Source organism: Sphaerulina musiva (genome assembly GCF_000320565.1).
Source record: "Sphaerulina musiva SO2202 unplaced genomic scaffold SEPMUscaffold_4, whole genome shotgun sequence".
NCBI lineage: Eukaryota > Fungi > Ascomycota > Dothideomycetes > Mycosphaerellales > Mycosphaerellaceae > Sphaerulina > Sphaerulina musiva.
In genome coordinates this window covers 412,276-431,506 of record NW_016017386.1, presented here as the reverse complement: position 1 = coordinate 431,506, position 19,231 = coordinate 412,276, and the positions used below count along the sequence as shown (strand labels likewise).

Sequence of the window (19,231 nt, the reverse complement as noted above, 5' to 3'; positions counted from 1 at the left end):
CGGTGTTCTTACGAGCGATCATGAGTTCCTCAAGCTGGTATTCAAGACCTTCTTGATCTTCAAGAGCCCCATGTAATTTCTCGATCAGCTCTGCTTCACGGTCTTGCAATCTGCGGAAGATCTCTTCCTTGTCGAGGGCGAGTGCTCTCTCACTTTCAAGTGTCTGTTGCACTTTCTGGATTTCGGCTTCCGCACGTCTTCGCTCGTCCTCGACCTTAGCTCGTTGCGCCTCCTCTTGCTGCATCTTCGTTTGCAATAGCTTAATCTCTTCCTCGCGCTTCTTCACCTCGTTGGACTGCCTTGTAGCGCCAAGAAGAGGTCGCATGCGCACGAAGAGCTGCCACCATGGGTTCTGCTGCAGCTGGAGGTACACTTGGAAGTTGCGTTGAATGACTCGGGTCGCCTCAGCACGATACTGCTGCTTCTTGTATATGCGTCTTTGCACATACATGCGAGCGACAGCCTGAAAGCGGACAACAATGTCACGAATCAGAGTGTCACGCTTCTCCTCGAGCTCAGCGAGAACACCAGCGCGGAAGAAGACCTTCGTGAGACCAACTCGATACCAGCTGCGGTCCATGTTGAGCTTTTCAAGCATGATTTTGCAGTATGCTTGACCTTCGATATAGCCCTTTGGCATGTTTTGGCACAAGACTTCGTAACGGGCTCGGAACTCCGCGAAGGGTAATCTGTTGGGGAAGCCAGTCCTGGCGATACGTATACCTTCCAATACACCATTGCAACGCAGTTGGTCAAGCACCAAGGCTGAGTTAAACTGTTTCGGTCGCTTTTTGTGATTGGGCAGTATGCATCGAACGAAATGAGGATGTGTGGAGTGCAGCTGTGCCATGAGCGTCGAAAGCTGCTCCTTGTGCCTTTGGGCGACAGTACGGAACAGACCTTTCTTTACCCGACTGCGCATGGCACCTTCGCCCTCGTCAATCTCCGCACAGTCCGCGAATAGACCCGCCACATGGGAGTTCGTAGAGTGTCCGAGGAGTCTCGTCACGTTGTCGTTCAACGGGTCTTTGTTCTTTTCTAGCCAGCCTTCTGTCGAGTACTCCACCTCGGCAGCATAGTGAGTGAGCATGAAACCTTGATTGAGCAGCGATCGCTTGTACTTTGGAGTCTTGCGGTCCCACAGCGAGTTCAGCTTTTCAGTGAAGCTCTTGTCCGTAGCCTTCGGCATCACTGAGTCTTCGTCAAGGCATGAGAAAATACCGATCGGGTTGCTCAGTTCGATGAGGTCAATGGTCGGTTGCAGGTCACGGCCAAAATCGATGAATTTCCACTCAATCTGTTCCCTCGCGTACTCTTCTTGCTCGAGCACAAACATGTGGTGATTAAAGAACTGTTGCAGCTTTTCATTTGTGAAATTGATGCACAGCTGTTCAAAGCTATTCTCCTCAAAAATCTCGAATCCGGCAATATCCAGTACGCCAATGAACGAGGTCTCGTCTGAGTAGGCACCAGACGAGGTGCGGTCGAGCTGCTGGTTGATACGACCCACGAGATCTCCGAAACCGCGTTCGTATATACCCTTTGCAAGAGCATCAAGCGCAAGACGTACTTGTTCGGGTGTCTGCACTTTCTCGACCCACTCGTGGCCAGCTTTCACGCGAGGGTGCAAAAGTGCTCGTACGAATGGCTCTGGACTGATTCCAAGCAGTTTGCAAGCACGAGCAACAGACTTCTCTGCTTGTGGCGTTAACGATGCTTGATCGGCTCTTATAGTCTCCTTCATCACAGTGATGTTGCCTAGATGCAGCACAGCAGCGATGGTCTGCAGTATGTCCTTTTGGTCATTTTCTGAGAAGTTCATAACGTGAAAGGCTTCCACGAGCGAGTTCCATTCTTCTTTGTCGGATACTCCGGAGATCGTATCGTTGCCATGTTTGGTGTACTCAAAATCCTCGAAATCCATGCCATCGAGCATGAAGTCGCGACGCATGCTAGAGCTGGCGCCACGAAGCAGCTGGTAGAACACATGGTAATTTCGTTCATGTGAGTTCAGATGCACCACTCTGCTCTTTTCCAACAGATACCAGTCAATGTAGGCGCCCGCAATCTGTCCAGCCCGTCCGAATTGAATCCTGATGAACTTGCCAAATCTAGACGAATTGTTATTACGAACGGTCTGGGCATTGCCAAAGGCTTCGAGGATCGGATTGGCTCGCAGAATCTGCTCCGAAAGGTTCGACAGCTGTCGTCCGCCCGATTTGGCCCGTGTGTCATCAGTAGTAGTAGCTACTGCCGCCAGATATTGAATGACTTTTTTGGTGTTCTCTGTCTTTCCAGCGCCCGATTCTCCCGTGACCAGAATCGACTGATTTGCGCCTTCATCCACCAGATTTCGAAATGCTTCATCTGCGATAGCGAAAATATGCGGTTTTGTATCCTCTCGGCTCCGACCCTTGTACATATTGATGTAGTCCCGCCCATATATGGGCAATGTGGCGTAGGGGTTCACTGTGACCAGAAACAAACCAGAATATGTGTAGATCAAGTCCGCCTGATATCGTTGCAGCAGGTTGTGTACCACGCTCGGTTCGTTCAGATGTGTGAGCTCAGCCATGTCGTCGGCCTTGTCAAACTTGGCTGGATTGACCTTGTCAACGCTATCGGTGGCGACCTCACGCTGGCTTCCATCATCACACTGCACACGGAGCATGTCCTCTGGTAGCTCATCCACGACCCATCCACGCACAAAGGCCGTGTCGGCATCTCGCAGCCATACGTATCGCTTGCCGGAGAAGTCGTTCTCGCCCTCAATACCACTGACGTGCTCCCCTGCTCCGTCTAAATTCTCGCTCTTGATAAACTGAGGGGCAAACGTGCCAGCAGGCGCGGCGCTGCGCACTGAGCCCGAACCCGCTCGTAGTCGGCGCGAGTCGGAGCGGCCTAGTCCAGGAAGGCCAAATTCTGTAAGCGACTGGTTTCGTGCGTGGCCATTCCGCGTGGGTGAGGCCAAATCGGCCTGCATGATGCTCGACTTGCTGCGAGCGTGCCCTGGCGGAGGTCCAGGCGAAGGGGAATCTCCATCTCTCCCAGCGAAGAGACTATTGCGCCATCGAGGGCCGCTCTGAGCTTGCGAGCTCATATTTCTATGTTGTGCCGAGACGTGTCGTGTCGTGTCGTGAGTGCTGTGTTCCTACGCGCGTGCCTACCAAACGCGCATTCGGTCTGTGTTTATTCGTGCATCGAGGCGGTCGATATCGATAGCAGTAGGTGCCTGGCTGTTCCTCCTCTCGTAGCAAACTGATGGTCGCGTAAGGTACCGTAGGGGGGTAGGTAAGGTATGTATGTACAGTCGTGGAAGGTCAACGAACTGGAAAGCAGTTGGCGTGGACGTGTTGGTCGCACCTTCCAGCGCCATCATAACATACTCCCACTTTGAGTATAGTGCGGGCAACAGCCGGGAGAATCCCAAAGTTACCTAGACCCATCCTCTCTCTTTCACGGACTCACTCCTCATGACATTCATGCCCACGAAATCATTGTGGGCAGCACGCATAAAAGATGCAGGATCATCACACTGTCGACTTACATGAAGCTGATGGTGATATAGGTACTGACGAAGAAGAGCACGCTGGAAGACTGGAAGTATCGTGGCAGGCCCGGGAGCGAAATTTCAACTGTACCTGGTAATTCCACTATGGCAAATCACTTCACAATAACGAGAAGAACTACTTATGACAGTAGATCGCTCGCTCGCATGAAGGACCTTGTAAAAGTCCTCCGGACACTCAGTCACAATATTTGATGCTGTAGAGGTCAACGTGGTTCATCACAAATCCACGAGCTTGGCAGGCTCCTGTTGCTTCTTCTCGTCGATCGTTGGACCACTTTGGACCACTTTGGACCAAGGCAAGTCTTTCTACAAGATATTGGCAGGCCGTCAATCGTACTCGCCGAGAAGATAACCATTTCTTCACATTCCATCTCGAGAGCTTGCCTCACAACCACCGCCTGATGCCATATCAGGCATACAAGAGCCAACACCAAAATGAAAAGGCCATTCATAAGTGGGTACCAGTGATACCATCGAATGCTATCTTTCTCGCCCCATTGCACGAGGAACCTGCCAGACAGAGAAATCTGTGTCTATCATAGAGTGGTGTGGCCAAAGTGCTATCATGGTGTAGCAAGGTAAAGCATGTGCACAATGCATGGCCCAGTTGCATATGGTATCTATCCAGATCGTTCTGGATGCATCGAATGCCAGAAACCAAGAGAGTTCGCGTGAGAAGGGAGAAGAGGTGGAGGTTACTAGCAGGTACAGGATGCGATGCCTATGCCACACTACCTCACCTCTTGCCGATGTGTTTTCGGATTATATGCGACCGCGCACATCCGGGGATCTGCATTGTACCTAGTAGGTTACATGTATCTTCAACTGCCAATATCAACATACCTGGTATGGAACAGCGACAATGCATAGTAGGAAGTAGCCACGCCGAAGCACATGTCAGCGACACTGTCACCATGCCTTGCTCGGCTCAGTGAAAGCGATAGCTGTCCAGCAGGTATAGGTAGCGCTGTGTCTCGAATGTTGCCCAATGACGAGCGCCCTTGAGCACGCTTGACCGTGGACGTGGTCATCGAGCGCGTTCCAGGACCCAGTCACGCGGTAAGACATCATTCTCTGAAGCAGGAACCAAAGACCGGAATATTTCAAATACATTGCGTGCTGTTGGGCTAGACTACTAGGTGGTAGCCGCCGATAGGACTCTCTGGAATAGGTATGGAAGGATTGTGGGTAGGTAACATCTATTACCGAACTTGCACATTCTTTCAAGTAGTCCCGGTCGGGTTGGTCGTATTTCTCTAAACACATCTAGGAATATCCGAGTCAAGAAGCCGTCGTATCGCACAATGACGATTGAATACCTACTGTGGCAGTCCTGATCAGATGTAGCAGGATAGCCGGCATGTGCAGAAGCAAAATTCACAGCTTGAAAAGTCGTCAAAATGCCTCCCGGTGCTGCTTGAATGTCACATGTTCTACGGAGGACAGTCCAGAGGAAGGATTTTTTCCAGTCGGTAGAGCTGAGATACGACTGTAGTGAGAACGTACATGTACCTCGAAGGCTTTTCTGGTTGTCACAGCGGCTCGCCCGGGCCGTTTCTGATTGCGATACTGACTCGGCGGGACAGAATTGGAGACGCAGAGACAGACGTTGCATAGAAAAGTTTATAATGGGTACCTGAATGGCATGTCTCACATTTGAAGATTCCCTGCTGCAATGTTGCCTCGCGCAGCCTACCTCGTATGACAGGAGCAGATATCCGGAGATTCCACTCAGGAATCGGAATCGACATAGCATATGTGGACGGGCAGACGACCAGACCCTCATCAGCTGCAGAACGAGATGCCAGTAGAACTAGTATAGCGCAGCTAAGGTTTCCCGCAGGGTTGTGCTGGTGAGCTTAGTGCATAAGACGTCGATATGCCAGATCATCAAGATGTCCAAGGAATTCAGATCGAAAGGTAAGGTAGTCCGGGAACACATGCTCAACATCATGTGCCGGTACTATTGTACTTTTGCTAGTGCTGTTCCATCTTGCCGCGGGATCGTAACGTGTGCTGTTGTCAGACAGAGCCAAGTTTCAAGGGCTCTTACGGGCTTCACATGGTGCTCAATCCAAGATATACTGTGCCTGGAAGAGTAGTTGTACGCGCTATGCCGCTTGATCGTGCAAGTATCTCTGGCCGAGCTCGGCGCTTTGACACACGCTGCAGCAGAATCGGCGCAGAAGAGTCCCAGGCTGGCCCACGAATCTGCTTCGCTTTCACTACCACCGTGGAACGTGTGCGTCATACAGCCTCCGAACGAGAAGGATGACCACGTTTCTGTGTATCCGTAGTTTACGTGCGACTCCGAGATGTGGCTGTGGGTCAGACAGGTGCAGGCGGTGCAGGTTGTGAAGATGGCGCATGTGGTGTAAAGTGAGAGTGGTCATGATGGTCAGGCCGCGGGTCAGCGAGATAGATGAAGCCGAAGCAGAGCGTCCTGCATCCGTCACGTGCTTGCTTACATGTACCTACCTATACCTTTAGGTACCTTACCTTACCCTTGCAGTCGTCGGGCGGCGAGCGGAGGAAGGGCACTCGCTCGCCGACGATTGGACGAATGACAGGGTGGTCGCGGACTCGCGATGGCAGTGGATGTCATTATTGGGATACCTTCGTGTTTTTCTTACTCTATTCGCGAGGCTTCACAGCTCTCACAGGATGTGGCGCCGAACTGCAGGTTCCAGCTCCGACAGCCTACAGGCGGCCGTGGTCCCGCATATGCTGCTGCATTAGCCTTAAATACAGCAGAGCCACAGAGAGGCCATTGGCATAGGGCACCCACATTGGACATACAACAGACAGGAATAACGCAGAGAGCGCTGGGAGACACCGACTTTGAGGCCGGATTGGAGGCCGCGGAGGAGGAGGAGGAGGAGGAGGAGGAGGAGCGGGTGTGGATGCACACTAACAAACCGGGACTCCTCTCGCGTAAAGGGGCGGCTGACGTAGGTGTCCTTCACGTCTATAGAGTATAGAATACAGGTACCTGTAGGTTACATGTACATGTACCTACAGAGGGCCACCTCAGGAGCTATGCCGAAGACCGTGAACCAATTTCCTCACTGGATTCCGTAACGCCCTTCGCCTTGCCTCTGTCTCCCCTCCTTGGGCGGGTCGCCGGACGACGCTTGAATATTTCCATCACGACGGATCACTTTTGCGAGAAGCGCCAGCCCAAACGCGACGCCATATTCGGCATCGGCCAAATCACAGTGGTGCCCAAGCACATGTGCCAACAGGCATAACCCAACCAGAAATTGCAACTTCAGGCATCAAACTTGTCCGAGCGCAGACCGGGCTCCATTGCCTTAATTGCTTTGACAACCAGACCGCCTCACACTTTCTGGCAGCGCAGTCCTTGTTCGCAGCGGCGGCAGGCTCTTCGTTGTCGTGTGGGAGTTGGCCGTATCAGAGCCAAAGCAGGCGGCGTTTCCGCTGCAGCAGCCTCAGAGTAAGAGACATCCTTCTGTGCCCTGCGTGTGAGAGAGAGAGCGACATGTCGTCTTGGGAAACACACTGCACCATTCAGTCCTGCATCCAACCTCCCACTATTTTGATATCGCTCGACCGGCGCGGGCCCAACGTTACACGACAGGAATGATGCGCTGACGATCACGATGGAGCAGAGCAGAACCTCCACCTATCCCTATCCCTCCTACACAACCGGTGGGCTTCTCAAGCGACCGCGACCCGGTTCGTTTTCTACACAGGCGCCACGAGTGAAGCCTGTTGCCCAACTCGCCATGTCCTACAACCACCGCCCGTTGTCGCCAGGCGGCCGCCGGCTTGCCAATACTGCGCGAGCCTCCGACACCACCTTGACCAGCGATGGCTATTACCAGCAGCGACACAGCACCTACACTTCACCCCGCACCAGCACCAGCGGCGTCATCCCCATATCGACTCAGACCTTCATCACCCAAGCGCAGCCGTCCCCAGCTGCACGCCAGTATCTCGACACCTACTCCGGACGGCCACGTCGTTCCTCCCACGCCGATCAGACGCGCGTTGCGACTGCTTCCTCCAGCACCACTGCTCTCCCTTCTCGCAGCCGTCCGACCGTCATACAGCAGGAAGTTACTCGTCCCTCCAGCCCCACCAAAATAACCCCACGTGATATATATGTCACGCCCAACTCCTCACAAGAGCCTCGCGTATCGACAGTCACCCACAAGAAGTTATACAGTGTGGACGGGGATGGCAGTGCCAAACTGGTAGCTGACGTGAACATTCCTGCTGGAGGAGACCGACACCACCAGCGAAAGGGCAGTGTCGAGAAGAGCGGTTACAGAACAACTGGAGTGGAACGAGAGCGTGAGAGGGGCCGACGCGGAGCAACCTACCACACCAACGGAGGACACGGTCGGCCTCGAGACAAGAGCATTGAGGACGAGGACGCCTATTCGTACACTGATCCAGCCAGCATGTACCGTGATACAGAGCCAAGATGGCGAGAAGTGCAGCGACCACGACGCGGCAGTCTGGACCGCGGTGGTGCTCTGAGCCACGAGCGCCCAGTGAGCATGGTTGAACCAGTGTTCATACAGAGACAACCTGTCAAGGAGAGTGGAGGGCCACCGCCAAGTACGCGAGGCTGGGACAAGATCAACGATAACTTGGGACGCACTTCCAGTGTCAGAGACGCTCCTCGACCCGTCGCACAATCGCCTACTCGTGGTCGACATGCTGGCTATGCGGACTACGGGGACTCAAACGACCCCATCTTTGCTGCGCCTCGAAACAGCTCTACTGAAGGACGTCGGACCACGATTCACACCTATGATTCCAACTACGACTATGGGAGGGAGCCGAGATCGGCTGCACGGCGGCACAGCATCACTCGCAGGCCCGACCCTAGTCTCGAGAGGCGAGGCTTCGGGATTAACCCCAACCTCCGAGATGACAGCCAGACCAGATATGGTCGGCACGATGTAAGAGGCAGTGATGAGAGCTTCGAGCACACCGTATACCGAGACTCTGGATATGCCGAGCCCATAAGACGAGACACTGCGCCACAGTCCTATGCACCTCAGTATCAGGACAATGGCCGCCTGGAGCAGGAGAAACGGGATCGCGAGTATGCTCTGAGGCTACAGGCTGAGGATCGGGACAGAGTTCGCGAACGAGATCTGAGGGAGGCTCCAGTCAAGCTTCCTACACGGCGAGAGGATGACCGTGGACAGGACCGTGATTATGAACGACCGAGAGAGCGCGATCATGAGCGTCTTACAGAGCGTGAAAGGGAACGCGACCGGTATGTGCAGCCTCCTGCGGAACGCAAGGATGATCGGAAAGAAGAACGGAGAGACGAGCGAAAGGACGATCGCGAACGACATCATGTCAGGAGAGACGCCGATCGTGACCGTGAATATGGGCGCAAGAAAGACAAGGATGACAGTCCAAGACGCAATGGAGATACTGTTTCTAAGCCAAGCCTGTCGCAGGCCGCAACAGGTGGCCTTGCTGGCGCTGCAGCGGCTTTTGGCTTGACCGGTCTTATCAACAAGGTCACTTCCGACAAACGTGACAAAGATAAGGACCCAGATCCCCCGCGAGAGCGAAGCGACAGAGAGCGAGATCGCAGTCGTGACCGTAGAGCCGATCGTGACCGGCAGGACCGCGAACGGGAGCGAGAGAGGCCAGAGCGCCATAATGATGAGCGTGAGCACCATCGTGATGAACGTGATAGAAGGGAGGCTGTACGTACCGTCAGCGACGAAGATCACTATGGCCGTGACCGGGAACGAGACCGTACGCGCAAAGAAGGAGATCGGGGCCTGGGTTTCGCGTTCGAAGCGCCTCCTGAGCCGCAGCGGACTGCACCACCTTCAAGCAACGACCGACAACAGGGACCTCCACCACCACTGGACCGCGCACCTACTGAGCGATCTCAGGCTCAGGACAGGACGCAAGATCGTTCGATTGATAAGGCGACAGAACGACCACTTGAGCCACCTAATGAGCGTCCCGCGCCATCATTTGCACCAGAGCGTCCTTCTAGTAGGCAAGGAGAGCGTAGTCACCCTCGACCTGAGCCAGAACGCGTTCGAGACTCTGATTCCGACAGCAAAAACGGGCGCTCCGAAAAGCCTGCGCCTCCAATATCAGCCGAGGAAGACTATCGTCGTCGCATGGAGCAGATTCAGCGCGAGCTTGGTGTAGCATCAGCTGCGCAACGTGCTGTGGATGCTGATCCAGACCGGGAGCGCCGCAAAAAGGAGCGCGAGCAGCGACAGCGAGACCGCGAACTCCGCAACAACAGCGTGCCTTACTCAGACTCGAGCTCGAGCAGTAACACCGCGCCTTCTAAAACGAGAGGCAGCTTCGCCAGAGACGACGTATCGAATGTGACAGGAACGACCGCCCACGAATCGGCATCGCCTGATCTTCATAGAAAACCCAGCATACTTGACAGGCCCATGACGGACGAGCCGTACCAGATCATAGACAACTCCCAGAGCGACCGACGCGAGAACCGTGTTCGCATCGTGGATCCTCCCACTGAGGTCGAAGACAAGAGGCCGAAGGGTATCCTCAAAAAGCCCACAGAAAAGTTCCCTGAAGACAACCACGCGATTCGAGAAGGTGTCGCTCCACTCAAAGATGTACGTTACTCCCGCCGTCCTGACCAAGTGTAGAAGTCACTGACCACATGTGTTTTTAGGCCACCAAAAAGGGTATTCCGCCTGGCGCACGATGGACAAAGATCGATCGGCGTCTTGTAAACCCGGAAGCACTCGAAGCAGCGCAAGAAAGATTCGAGGAACGTCTCGACTGTGTCATCGTGTTGCGCGTTTTGACAAAAGAAGAGATTCAGAAGCTCGCAGACAAGACGCGAGACATCAGAGGTAAACGACACCGTTCTCATTACACCGATCCCAGAGACATCACGCCCCCAAATGGAACCAGTCCAGACCAATCCAGTGTGGATGAGGCACACGGAACTGATCATGCTCCCCAAAAGGCAGCAAATGCGTCCACAGCTCCACCGAACCTGGAGCACTTGTATAATCAGCTCGCGCTAAACCCGCCACCACTGGTGGACTTCATTGATACCAGCGCACAACCAAGCCTCCAAGAGGCGCGTTCGGGTCGAGAAGAACAAGGCCAGTCGGGAAGAAGCCGAGCATACAAGACAAGCGCAATTCATGGTCATGGAGGTGGGTCTCACGCCAATCGACAACATTCACTGACGCGAGATGCTCGTTATGCAGACAAACGTTATGAAGAGGAACGTTCTGAGAGAAAGTCCGGCGCCCGGAAGAGCACCCGCAACCGTGATCGATACGAGCGTGGCGAATATGAATACAGTGATAGCGAGGATGAGTTCAAGGAGAAGGTACCCAAGATGCTCGAGGCCCCGTCGACAGGTGGTGCGAGCAATGATCTGGACTTCGTCCGCGAGAACCAGCGTCGACATGATCGAGACCGGGATTCGGAGATGAGCTACATGTCTGGTGGTTTAGGAGCGAGAGATGATGGGAGACGGAGAGAGGAGCCGCATTCGCGCTACTAGGCGGGTTGAGGATCCGCTGCATGGGCAAGGGATTTGCCTGATGAATACGCGCACGGTGCCGCAGCGTCATGGAACCGTACGCAAGGTCGAATGGTCATATATGTCACAGGGCATGAGCAGAGGTGCGGGAGGCAAATTAGAGACAGCGAAGCAGCGTGAAGGTGAAGCATCATTGATTACACGAATTGCGACAGATACCCCAATCATTACAGCATTGACACAGATACTATTCGCACCCAACACGTCGAGGTATGTTATAGGACAGACCGCAATCAGCTGATATGCCGCCGACGCTTGGCCTCCTAGCCAGTCAACCTGTCGACTTTATACTCAGCAATTGCAAGCAACCCCCTGGTAAGTTGCTGGTGGCGCCTGACAGCTCATCGTCGTGTCACTCGTGTGCAGCAATCACGAAGTTGGTCCGACTCTCGTGGTAGACTGACGCTGGTCCTGCATTATCCCGATTGCGTAGAAACGAGTCTGACATGGGTTCCACCGCGTTGCAACGTTGAAAAGTCGTCGCTACGTCGTCGAATGCTTACAAGACTATAGGTAGGCTCGTTTCAGTACTGTTGGAAGTACCTACTGCAAAGAAAGCCGGACTAGATGGGTTCGGCACAACTTCTACTGGGTGCTCGTCGAGTTCGCGAAAAGAGATCTATTACCATCCTATTGCCATGTGGTGTTTTGTCGCCTTCTCCGGAATATTTACTTGGAGGTAGGTAGGTACATGTAAACCTTTTGAATCTGTCCCAGAACCATGGACGGGCGAACCGATTTGTTTTTTACGGTATGGAGAGGTTACATCTCTGAAGTTACCTGTCATCGACGCTTACACAAAAAAAAACACACCCAAATGTGACCGCTCAGGTCGAAAACATCGGCGGCAAAATCAATTATCGGGCAACGTTCACATACCACCATATCACCCGTTAGGACCGGACGGGGAAAGGTCCGGCCTGCGGAAAAACGCTGCCCATCTATACAGATCTTGTCGGCTACATATATGTCTACCTACCTACAGAAGATGGTTTTTGAAATTTCCGTGTGAAGTCATTGCTGTGCTATATACACTTAGCGTGCGGGATCGAAAACGTTGTACAAGGATTCTACTATGGAAGTTTTTCTTTTTTCACCAAAGGAATTAATTCACCAGATTTGATCAATTTCTTTTTTTGCGGTCTTTAGGAAGTGACTGGTTTACTACGTAGGTATGTTACTACGTAATGTAATGTATATTATATTACCTTACGCATTCTTCAATGTGACGTCTCGAATTAGATGTACAAGGAAGGCTAGATGTACGTATATGGCCATATTTGTTGAGCCTGACGCGCAGCTGTTCGAGGGATAGATACCTTATCAACTGGCATTGAAGGCGGAAAGAAGCATCATTATAGGAGTCAATGACATGTGTAGATCTGGAAGGGTGAGGTAAGGTAAGGTATCAAGGAGGAGAGATACCAGATGTATTGAGGGCTGTTTTATCTTCATCTTCATCTTCATCCTCTCCAGATTACTTTTTTGAGCAGACTTCTACCACACGACATTTGGGACTCGTCATGACGAGCGCGCGTCTGATGCTCTCAACCCACCCACGTACATGTAGTTGAAATATGACAATTTTCATAGCACGTGTAATCTGGAGGGCATTGCATTCGCGCCGGGAGGGGGGGGGCAAGGCAGAATTTCATTGTTCGTTCTCGCGGCCTCTGAAAAGTGCATCAACGATCAATATACATCATCAGGCTGTCGCCCCCCTCCAAAGGGGTGATCTGCCTGGTTGACACGCCTTCGCCATTCATTACGGATCCTCCTGGCTTCCTTTTCGCTGACCCAGCCGTTGGGTCTCTCCCCGTTCTGCCATCCTTCGTCCAGCCTGCGCTTCTTTCTTCTGCTGGGTGTACTGCTCCCCCGGCGCTCATTCTTCTGCGATGAGCTTGTCGCGGGCCGGACAAGGCCCGCATCCACTAATAATACTTCAAATTCGGGACCCAAAGGATATTCCGAGATCTGCGAGCTATGTTCGCAGCATGGAGAATGCCTCAGAGGAAGAAACCACTCGTAGAAATGATGTCCGAAAACAGCTCTGAAATTGAGCATTGCCGTCCCAAGATCCCATGGGTTGAGCCCTCGTGGCGTTTCTAAAATGGCGAATGTCCTTGGCTCGGGAGCAGGAATAGGTGGTCGATCAGTGGGTAGTCTCAACGGATATGTGATTGTCCCCTTCCATAACTTCGAAGGAGTAGATGAATGTGATGTTGACTGGCGCCTGGTGGGCTTGGACTGTCGTTTGAAATAACTGATATGTGCAGGATCATCCAATTCGGACGTCAGATGTCGCTCACTTCCCTCATCGCTCGCTCCATCCCCTGGGGTTTGCGATAGCACTGCGGGCGGGGGTGGTACCAGCGGGTCTCTTTGCATTTCGGGAGGCAGAATGACAGCCAGGTACATCCTGCCACGGACTGCCTCGATCGTAGTGGTGTTCTTGAACACCATGTTTAAGCTGTTCATAACCATGCCAGCAGTGAACAGCAGGAAGAAGCCAGCCAGACCGAGGACCACGAACCAGTGAACGTTGTGTTTATATCCAGCGACGTAGTAGCCAAGCACCCCAGTAATGTAAGCAGTGAAAACCATGGTATAGAACAGAAACTGGACGAAGAAGTTGTAAGATCGCTCTCCCACTACTCCTCCCACCCAGGGACAGAAATGGTCCATTTTCCTACAAAAGTCGCAGGTTGAACGTCAGCAGGGATCTCTGAGAACGCCAACCTTCCTCCACTGGTCTGTCTTCGAGCTTGTCGCTTACCTCGTGCATCGTCCAACGTCCTGATTGTGATGAGTCCTGTCAGGCTTCGGACACTTGCAGACATCGCACCAGATCGGCAGTCCATTCTGATCGCAGACAAAAACATCGCGCATCCAAAACGTCTCCAGTCCCTCCAGTGGCGGCTCTGTGACCGTCGGTCGTTGCAGATCACTGTCTCCTCGCTGTGTATATCCCGGCTCAATGAGTACAGCCAGCAAGAGTCTCAGCCACGAAATGGCCACGGGTATGAGCAACACAAAATAGAAGACGATGATGAGGATGCCCGCAAGCAGACGTCGAGGAGTCCCCCGGGGAGGATGGATGAGGTAGGAAATGCAGAGCGGTCCGACGACGACGTAGGAAGCATAGCCGACGATGAGAACGAGCAGTATCGGTATGACCCTCGCTGCCCCTACCGACACGCGGTTCGTCGCGGCCATGTGGACGCTGCAGACATCTCACAAGACGTTGTGCTGGTCGGGAACGAAGGAACCAGGCCCAGGAACAGGATGGACCGCAAAGCCGCACGGCCGGGACTCTATTTTGTGAGTGGCAGGGAAAGTCGCGGACACGGGGCGGGGCGAGGCGGGGCGGGTAGGGAAGGAAAGCAAAGGGTCGGAGTCAGATCCGGTCGTTCTTGGCTATTCGAAACTCACGCGACACGGAACTTCTTTCATCCCCGGTTATAGCTCTCTATGGTTTCCGTTTCAGCAAGTCAACATGCGACCATAGGTACACTTTTAATGCCGCGCTATGCAGACCGAATGCAGTAATGCAACAACGTATCGTCTCGGTCGTATTGTAAGCCACTCTTCTCCAACCCGGGACAGGAATCTGCTCAACGAAGTTCGTCTCGAATCTCCGCAATCAAATCCTTGATGTTGGGGTTCTGTCCTGCCGGTGTTCTCTCAACCCCCAATAATGTTCCAGGCAAACCCTCTTTGAGAGCTGCCCTAAAGTCCGCGCCCAAAGACAGCAGAGTGCCCAGTGCCAACAGTGAGCGAGACACAGCATCGTTATCCGGAAGATGAGGGCCCTCAACTTCCAACAGGCTAGCAGTATCGATCAGGAGCGTCTTGGCTCGGGCTTCGCGCTGTGCGGCCTCGTTTGATGGCGCTTGGCTGGTCAATAGCACAGCGTAGTTTAGGTACAGCGTGGCAAGTGCTCTAAGCTGAGCGGGAGATTCTGGCTGCTGGGAGAAAGGGCGCACGAGCTGCAGAGTAGAATCGAAGAGACCATCCACAAGCAGAAGCCCTGCATCGGTCTTGAATAGGTTGGCGAGGAGGCGTATGGCATGAACGACATTGTTTGCGGTTTCCTGATGAGGCTTCAACAGTCCAGCGGCGTTGATGGTTTCGATGATAGTCCCTTTTCCACGACTTGTGGCATTCACGAAGGACGGTGAGACGGCCAGTAAAGCGAGAATACCAACTGCTGGTACTTTGCTTTTCGTAGGCCAGGACGAGACGATCTTGAGCAGAGCATCAGTCTGCGTCTGGGTCGGCCGGGGATCCTGCTTGTTCTGTAGTTGAGTTGACAGCGCTTTGAGCGCTTCGAGCTCCTTGGAGTCCAGCATCTGCTCAGGCGACAACGTTGCAGATTTACCAAGTTCTTCTGACTTCTGCAGGATGATGTTGATAGCATTCGCAGGGTTGCCTTCAACGATGTCGACATATGTCCGCTGTGGGATCTTACGCTGACCTCCAGCTGATGCCGACCCAGCATCTCCAGGTCGGTACCGATTGTCACTGCCCCAAGGGTCGCGACCTGGTTGTTGTGTGTTTGTAGTGCCGGGGCCCTGTCCCAATTTAGCACCTTTTGTGTTTTCCTGTATCCAGTGCGCGACTTGTTCGTAGTAGGTCATCGGTAATTCATTGCGCTCGAGAAACTTTCGCGCAGCATCCCATGCACTCTCGGACAGGTTGTAGGGGAGTTTCAGAGGCGGCTTGCCATCCTCAATATCAATGTCGAAGACGTAGTCGTACTCTTGCCCGTTGTGTGATTTCTTGGCAGTGCTCGTGCCCTCACCCTCGACGACTGTTCCGATCTATCTCTGTTATCAGTAATGAGGAATCAGGGCTGTTTGGAAGAGGTCGTACTAGATTCCATTGACCTGTCGAGGCCGCCCATAGGTGCGCTGTCACTCTCCCGTCGTTTTCGCGAACGAAAAGTTGCTGACCATCTCGCTCGCCAACCTGCGTCTGGAGTGCATCTGTTGGAAATGGCGTCAGAATCTTTGGCATTGTTGAAAAAAGCCTGCATTGATATAACCCAGGCTCTTTGCATGATGTGCTCGTGCGACATCATCTCGCGCAAATAGGTGCTTTAACACATACCTGGACCCGGCAGATTCTCTTTTTGGAATGGCTGGCCTTGGGTAGCAGTTTCCGCAGGTATCGCATACATGCGATTGCGCTCCTCGAAATCTTTTATGGTCTAGAGGTCATGTTAAATCAGTCGTTGCTTTGCGGTGGAATGCCTGCAATGGTTCCTTTCAACCGTATTGTACGCACCTCTGCATCGGCCTGCCGTTCTGGATCACGAGAGAAAACTCTAATGGTGTTATCGCTCGCTCCACTCACAATGTCGCCAGTCTCTGGACATGCTGCAACGGTCCAGATGCTGAGAGCTGGGTGTGTGATAGTCTGGATACATTGCCCATTTCTCCAGACCTTGACAGTGCGATCTTCTGACGAGCTCACCAAATCACCGTTAGGCAGAATGGCCAGACTGTATATATATGCCGTATGACCCTCGAGCTCTCCAATAGGTTCTCCATCCCTTGTCCAAAGTCGGATTACTTCGTCATTGCCAGCAGACGCAACAGCGCCTCCAGACCAGTGGTCAGAGGGCAGCTTCGCGAAGCACCGAACGACATCTGTATGCCCTTTGATCGCCTGCAGTGGCTTCCCATTGAAGTCGAATATGCGGATGATCTTGTCGGCACAAGCTGTCATTATGAATTTGTTCTCATAAACCAGCAGGCCCCAGACCGGCCCTTCATGACCCAGAAGCTCAGCTGTAACGTGGCCGCCTTCCACATCCCAGACGAAGACCTGTTTGTCCCAGGAGCCACTGATAACTTTGCTGCCATCATCGGTGAAGGCCAAGCAGGCGATGTTGCCCGCATGCCCGATGAGCATACGATGTGCATCGTCAGTCAGTGACTCGCCCACCCGCTTGACATACACGAACGTTTCCCGGCCGCCAGCTGCAATCACACCCTGAGGATGCTGCTGCGACGGTGCAGCATATGCCAAGCCATTGAACCAATTCGAGCCCTGCAACGCAATTGTGTCGTCGAAGGTCGGCGGCTGTGGCGAAGTGAGGGTCCACTGTCGGACCGTGTGGTCGCGCGAGGCAGACAAGATGAGGTGTCTGTTGGGGAAGACTACGGACCGGACCTAGAGAGTGAGCTCGTCAGCTATTCCGAGTGTCCATTGCTGGCAAGGAAAACAGTAGAGATGCTGGAAACAGATCGCTTGCCTGCCTGTCGGCCGGCCTGCTTGCTTGCTTACATCTTCCTCGTGGCCGCGCAGAGTGGCTGACAGCTTGAAGTCGCCCGTCATGCTGCTGCTGCTGCTGTCGGCGGATCAAGCTGATCAGACACGTTGTTTGGCGATAGATCCGGCGAGTACGCGCGTACGTAGTAGTATGCGATAGCTCCAGGGCCGGTGCACGACTTCCAAGTTGTCTTGTCAGAGTGAACGTGTCTGTAGAACGTGTCTCCAGACGAGATCGAGCTTAAACAACCTGAGCTCATCAAAGCGCGAACCGAAGTGGCGGTCGCTGATGACGGAATTGGCTGCCATCCCACCGCGACCTGAAATCTAAACGCGTCTGAGACGGCCATCTTCACAATCTACCACTACCAACATCACCACCACCACCACCACGAATACCATCTCCGCTACGTGTGCCCCATCGAGTCTGGTAGCCGGACAATTTCGAGCAACTCCGGGACAGCCCTACGTACAGATCGGGGCTCGATACGACTGAATTGAGATTGTCCAGCGCCCGGTCCATGCATCTGTCATGCGCAACCTACCTCGATGGCGCGTCTCATGCTGTGATTCACCCGCCTCCAGGGAGGGGGATGGGAGGAAGAGCTTGCTGGTGGCGCGGCGATATGCCTTTGGATGCCATACGACGGAGGAAGCTGCGCAAGCTTGACGATCGGCGCATGCTTGCATCGCTACCTAAGGTAGGAGTTACTGTAGAACCCAGACCACACTACCTCGAGGCTACATGTACTCACATGTGTGCCACGCGACACTTCATTTCTATTCATCTACCAATCGGCCTATGCTTTTGCCAAGGCAGAAGTGCAAGTCATCCATATGGGGCTCATCACAGCGCTGTCGCCTTCCCGCTTGGTCCTTTCGCTGCATGTCAACCGGACTGAGCTCCTCCGCGTGCTAGGTGGCGGATGAGGACGTTGTGGGCCAAATCGAGGCAGATTCGACACTAACGTACATTATATAGAATTGAGTGATGACGAGGACAGGTGCTTTCACTCGAGAGTCGCTTGATCTGGTTGAAGACATCAAAAATCACCCGTTGAAGGCGAGACTGCGAAAGTTATCGGTGCCGAAGAAATCATTCATCGCTGCCTCATCACTCAACTTGGAGACCCCAGCAATGTTGACAAACAGAGTGTTCCCGTTTTAGCAGGTAGTGTTATAAAATGATGTGGCATGGCATGCACAGCCATCCTGGTATTTATCCACCCTGCATGGCAAATTCTGGGTTCAGACCTGACAACCATTCAGGGAAGAAATAGTGAGCTGAGACCAGCTGATGGAAGCAGACAAACAGATGCCTTGTTAGCGACAGATGGCACGATCTCGACGCAGCTTTGACTACTGGAGCGCAGATGTCCCGCGTAGGCGCGTGATGTGATAACTGGAAGCAGAAGTCCGAGGTCCGCTTTGCTTCAGCTTCGTCTCAATCGAGTAATCACGCAGCGCATTTCCTTGATACATACTCCACTCATCATCAGCACTTCGGCGGCTTTCCGCAGTGAATGCCGCATCCAGTCGGCGGCTGAGTTGATTAGAGTGAGGTGGACTTGCTTGATCCCGTGTCCAATTCGCCTACAGTGGTCCAGTCTGGAGCAGGAGATGGCAGCTGCAGAATGGGAAGCGAGCATAGGATTGCAGGCTGCAGCAGCAGAGCAGCTGTCCACTCACAGCTTTGCGCATGTTCGTCAACTCGGCACGTATAGTAGCAGGAGTGAAGCCACATCGAACTACCTTACCTCCTACCTGCTAGGCTCCTACTACGGTCCTACCCACAGTACCCATCCATGGCCGGGAGGCGT

At 53.4% G+C, this 19,231-nt stretch overlaps 3 protein-coding genes across 3 annotated transcripts; 1 reads left to right on the top strand and 2 right to left on the bottom strand.

Annotated features, from left to right (window-relative positions):
* The first annotated feature begins 6,605 nt into the window (after window positions 1-6,605).
* On the top strand, window positions 6,606-11,312 carry SEPMUDRAFT_148561 (uncharacterized protein). Its single transcript, XM_016905001.1, has 3 exons — window positions 6,606-7,028; window positions 7,204-10,182; window positions 10,242-11,312. Exons 2-3 carry the CDS (start codon window positions 7,321-7,323, stop codon window positions 11,091-11,093), a joined length of 3,714 nt encoding a protein of 1,237 aa, XP_016761310.1. The 5' UTR covers window positions 6,606-7,028; window positions 7,204-7,320; the 3' UTR covers window positions 11,094-11,312.
* A 1,262-nt stretch (window positions 11,313-12,574) lies between these two features.
* Window positions 12,575-14,405, bottom strand: SEPMUDRAFT_148560 (uncharacterized protein). Its single transcript, XM_016905000.1, has 2 exons — window positions 13,909-14,405; window positions 12,575-13,821 (listed from the first exon to the last, which is right to left on the bottom strand). Exons 1-2 carry the CDS (start codon window positions 14,346-14,348, stop codon window positions 12,825-12,827), a joined length of 1,437 nt encoding a protein of 478 aa, XP_016761309.1. The 5' UTR covers window positions 14,349-14,405; the 3' UTR covers window positions 12,575-12,824.
* A 117-nt stretch (window positions 14,406-14,522) lies between these two features.
* SEPMUDRAFT_148559 (PFU-domain-containing protein) lies at window positions 14,523-17,617 on the bottom strand. The gene is made up of 5 exons (XM_016904999.1): window positions 17,427-17,617; window positions 16,422-17,312; window positions 16,245-16,344; window positions 16,008-16,120; window positions 14,523-15,955 (listed from the first exon to the last, which is right to left on the bottom strand). The coding sequence occupies exons 1-5, from the start codon at window positions 17,475-17,477 to the stop codon at window positions 14,747-14,749; spliced, it is 2,364 nt and encodes a 787-aa protein (XP_016761308.1). The 5' UTR covers window positions 17,478-17,617; the 3' UTR covers window positions 14,523-14,746.
* Window positions 17,618-19,231: the final 1,614 nt, after the last annotated feature.

Excerpts from the sequence above, each read along its gene's own strand:
- SEPMUDRAFT_148561 (XM_016905001.1), top strand. The coding sequence starts at position 7,321 with ATGTCCTACAACCACCGCCCGTTGTCGCCAGGCGGCCGCCGGCTTGCC. Across the intron at positions 10,183-10,241 it reads GTGTCGCTCCACTCAAAGAT|GCCACCAAAAAGGGTATTCC; the intron begins GTACGTTACTCC and ends ATGTGTTTTTAG.
- SEPMUDRAFT_148560 (XM_016905000.1), bottom strand. The coding sequence starts at position 14,348 with ATGGCCGCGACGAACCGCGTGTCGGTAGGGGCAGCGAGGGTCATACCG. Across the intron at positions 13,822-13,908 it reads GACGTTGGACGATGCACGAG|GAAAATGGACCATTTCTGTC; the intron begins GTAAGCGACAAG and ends CGACTTTTGTAG.
- SEPMUDRAFT_148559 (XM_016904999.1), bottom strand. The coding sequence starts at position 17,477 with ATGACGGGCGACTTCAAGCTGTCAGCCACTCTGCGCGGCCACGAGGAA. Across the intron at positions 17,313-17,426 it reads TGCGCGGCCACGAGGAAGAT|GTCCGGTCCGTAGTCTTCCC; the intron begins GTAAGCAAGCAA and ends CTCACTCTCTAG. Across the intron at positions 15,956-16,007 it reads CGACAGGTCAATGGAATCTA|ATCGGAACAGTCGTCGAGGG; the intron begins GTACGACCTCTT and ends TAACAGAGATAG.